This window comes from Morone saxatilis, unplaced genomic scaffold (assembly GCF_004916995.1).
Source record: "Morone saxatilis isolate NCDOM2014 unplaced genomic scaffold, NCSU_SB_2.0 Contig20, whole genome shotgun sequence".
NCBI classification, from domain to species: Eukaryota; Metazoa; Chordata; class Actinopteri; family Moronidae; genus Morone; species Morone saxatilis.
Genome location: NW_023339763.1, coordinates 14,573,472 through 14,574,184, shown reverse-complemented (window position 1 = coordinate 14,574,184; position 713 = coordinate 14,573,472). Strand labels below are relative to the sequence as shown.

Sequence of the window (713 nt, the reverse complement as noted above, 5' to 3'; positions counted from 1 at the left end):
TGTACTAAAGCTATGAATTCAGAACACAACAACATCAAACCATCCCAAACTGAGTAAAATATTCTTATGTACTGTCTTGGCTAAAAAGTCTAGTCTGCTATACAGAACCATGACAGAGAGAAGGAATGCTGAGAGCAAATTAGCAAAGACAAGAAAACAACTCGAGGTTCTTACTCAGCCTTTTCAGGCTCTGGAGCAGGTTCTTCTACCGGAACAGGTTCAGGTGGTTTCTGGCTGGCATCGGCCTCTTCAGCTGGCTGTAACAAAACAAAAACAACACGCACAATAGCCACACACCTTCTTGTTTAACAAATATACTGTACAATATTTGTTCGTCTTTTTTTTCTGACAATTTTTGTCAGATGTCTATCAAAAAAACCTGATTGCAAACCACTGAGGAACTGGATTGATAAGTGAATCGGTATGTGTATAAAAGAAAATTGATAATAGAAGCAGAAAAGCCTCTTGGACCCATACCCCAAACCCAACAGGAAGTCGGCCATTTTGGATTTAGCGGTCATTTCTGGCGATTTGCACACGTTGTATTTGAACAAACTCCATAACTTGTCATAACTTCTGCATACATGATCCGACTGCAACCAAACTTCACATGTTTGATAAGAGTCCCGCCCCTGAACACGTCTATGTGATAATATTCAGTAATACTGAGAGCGCCACCTAGTGGGAACAGGAAGTATCACGTTTTATACTTT

At 40.1% G+C, this 713-nt stretch overlaps 1 protein-coding gene across 4 annotated transcripts in view; it reads right to left on the bottom strand.

The window, feature by feature from the left end:
- Positions 1-713, bottom strand: part of LOC118331151 (ryanodine receptor 1-like) — a 49,458-nt gene that overhangs the window by 4,689 nt on the left and 44,056 nt on the right. For all 4 annotated transcript variants that reach the window (XM_035665930.1, XM_035665931.1, XM_035665933.1 and 1 more), the window contains one exon: positions 175-257. In XM_035665930.1, coding sequence (XP_035521823.1) covers positions 175-257 — 83 coding nt within the window. The remainder of the gene's footprint in view (positions 1-174; positions 258-713) is intronic.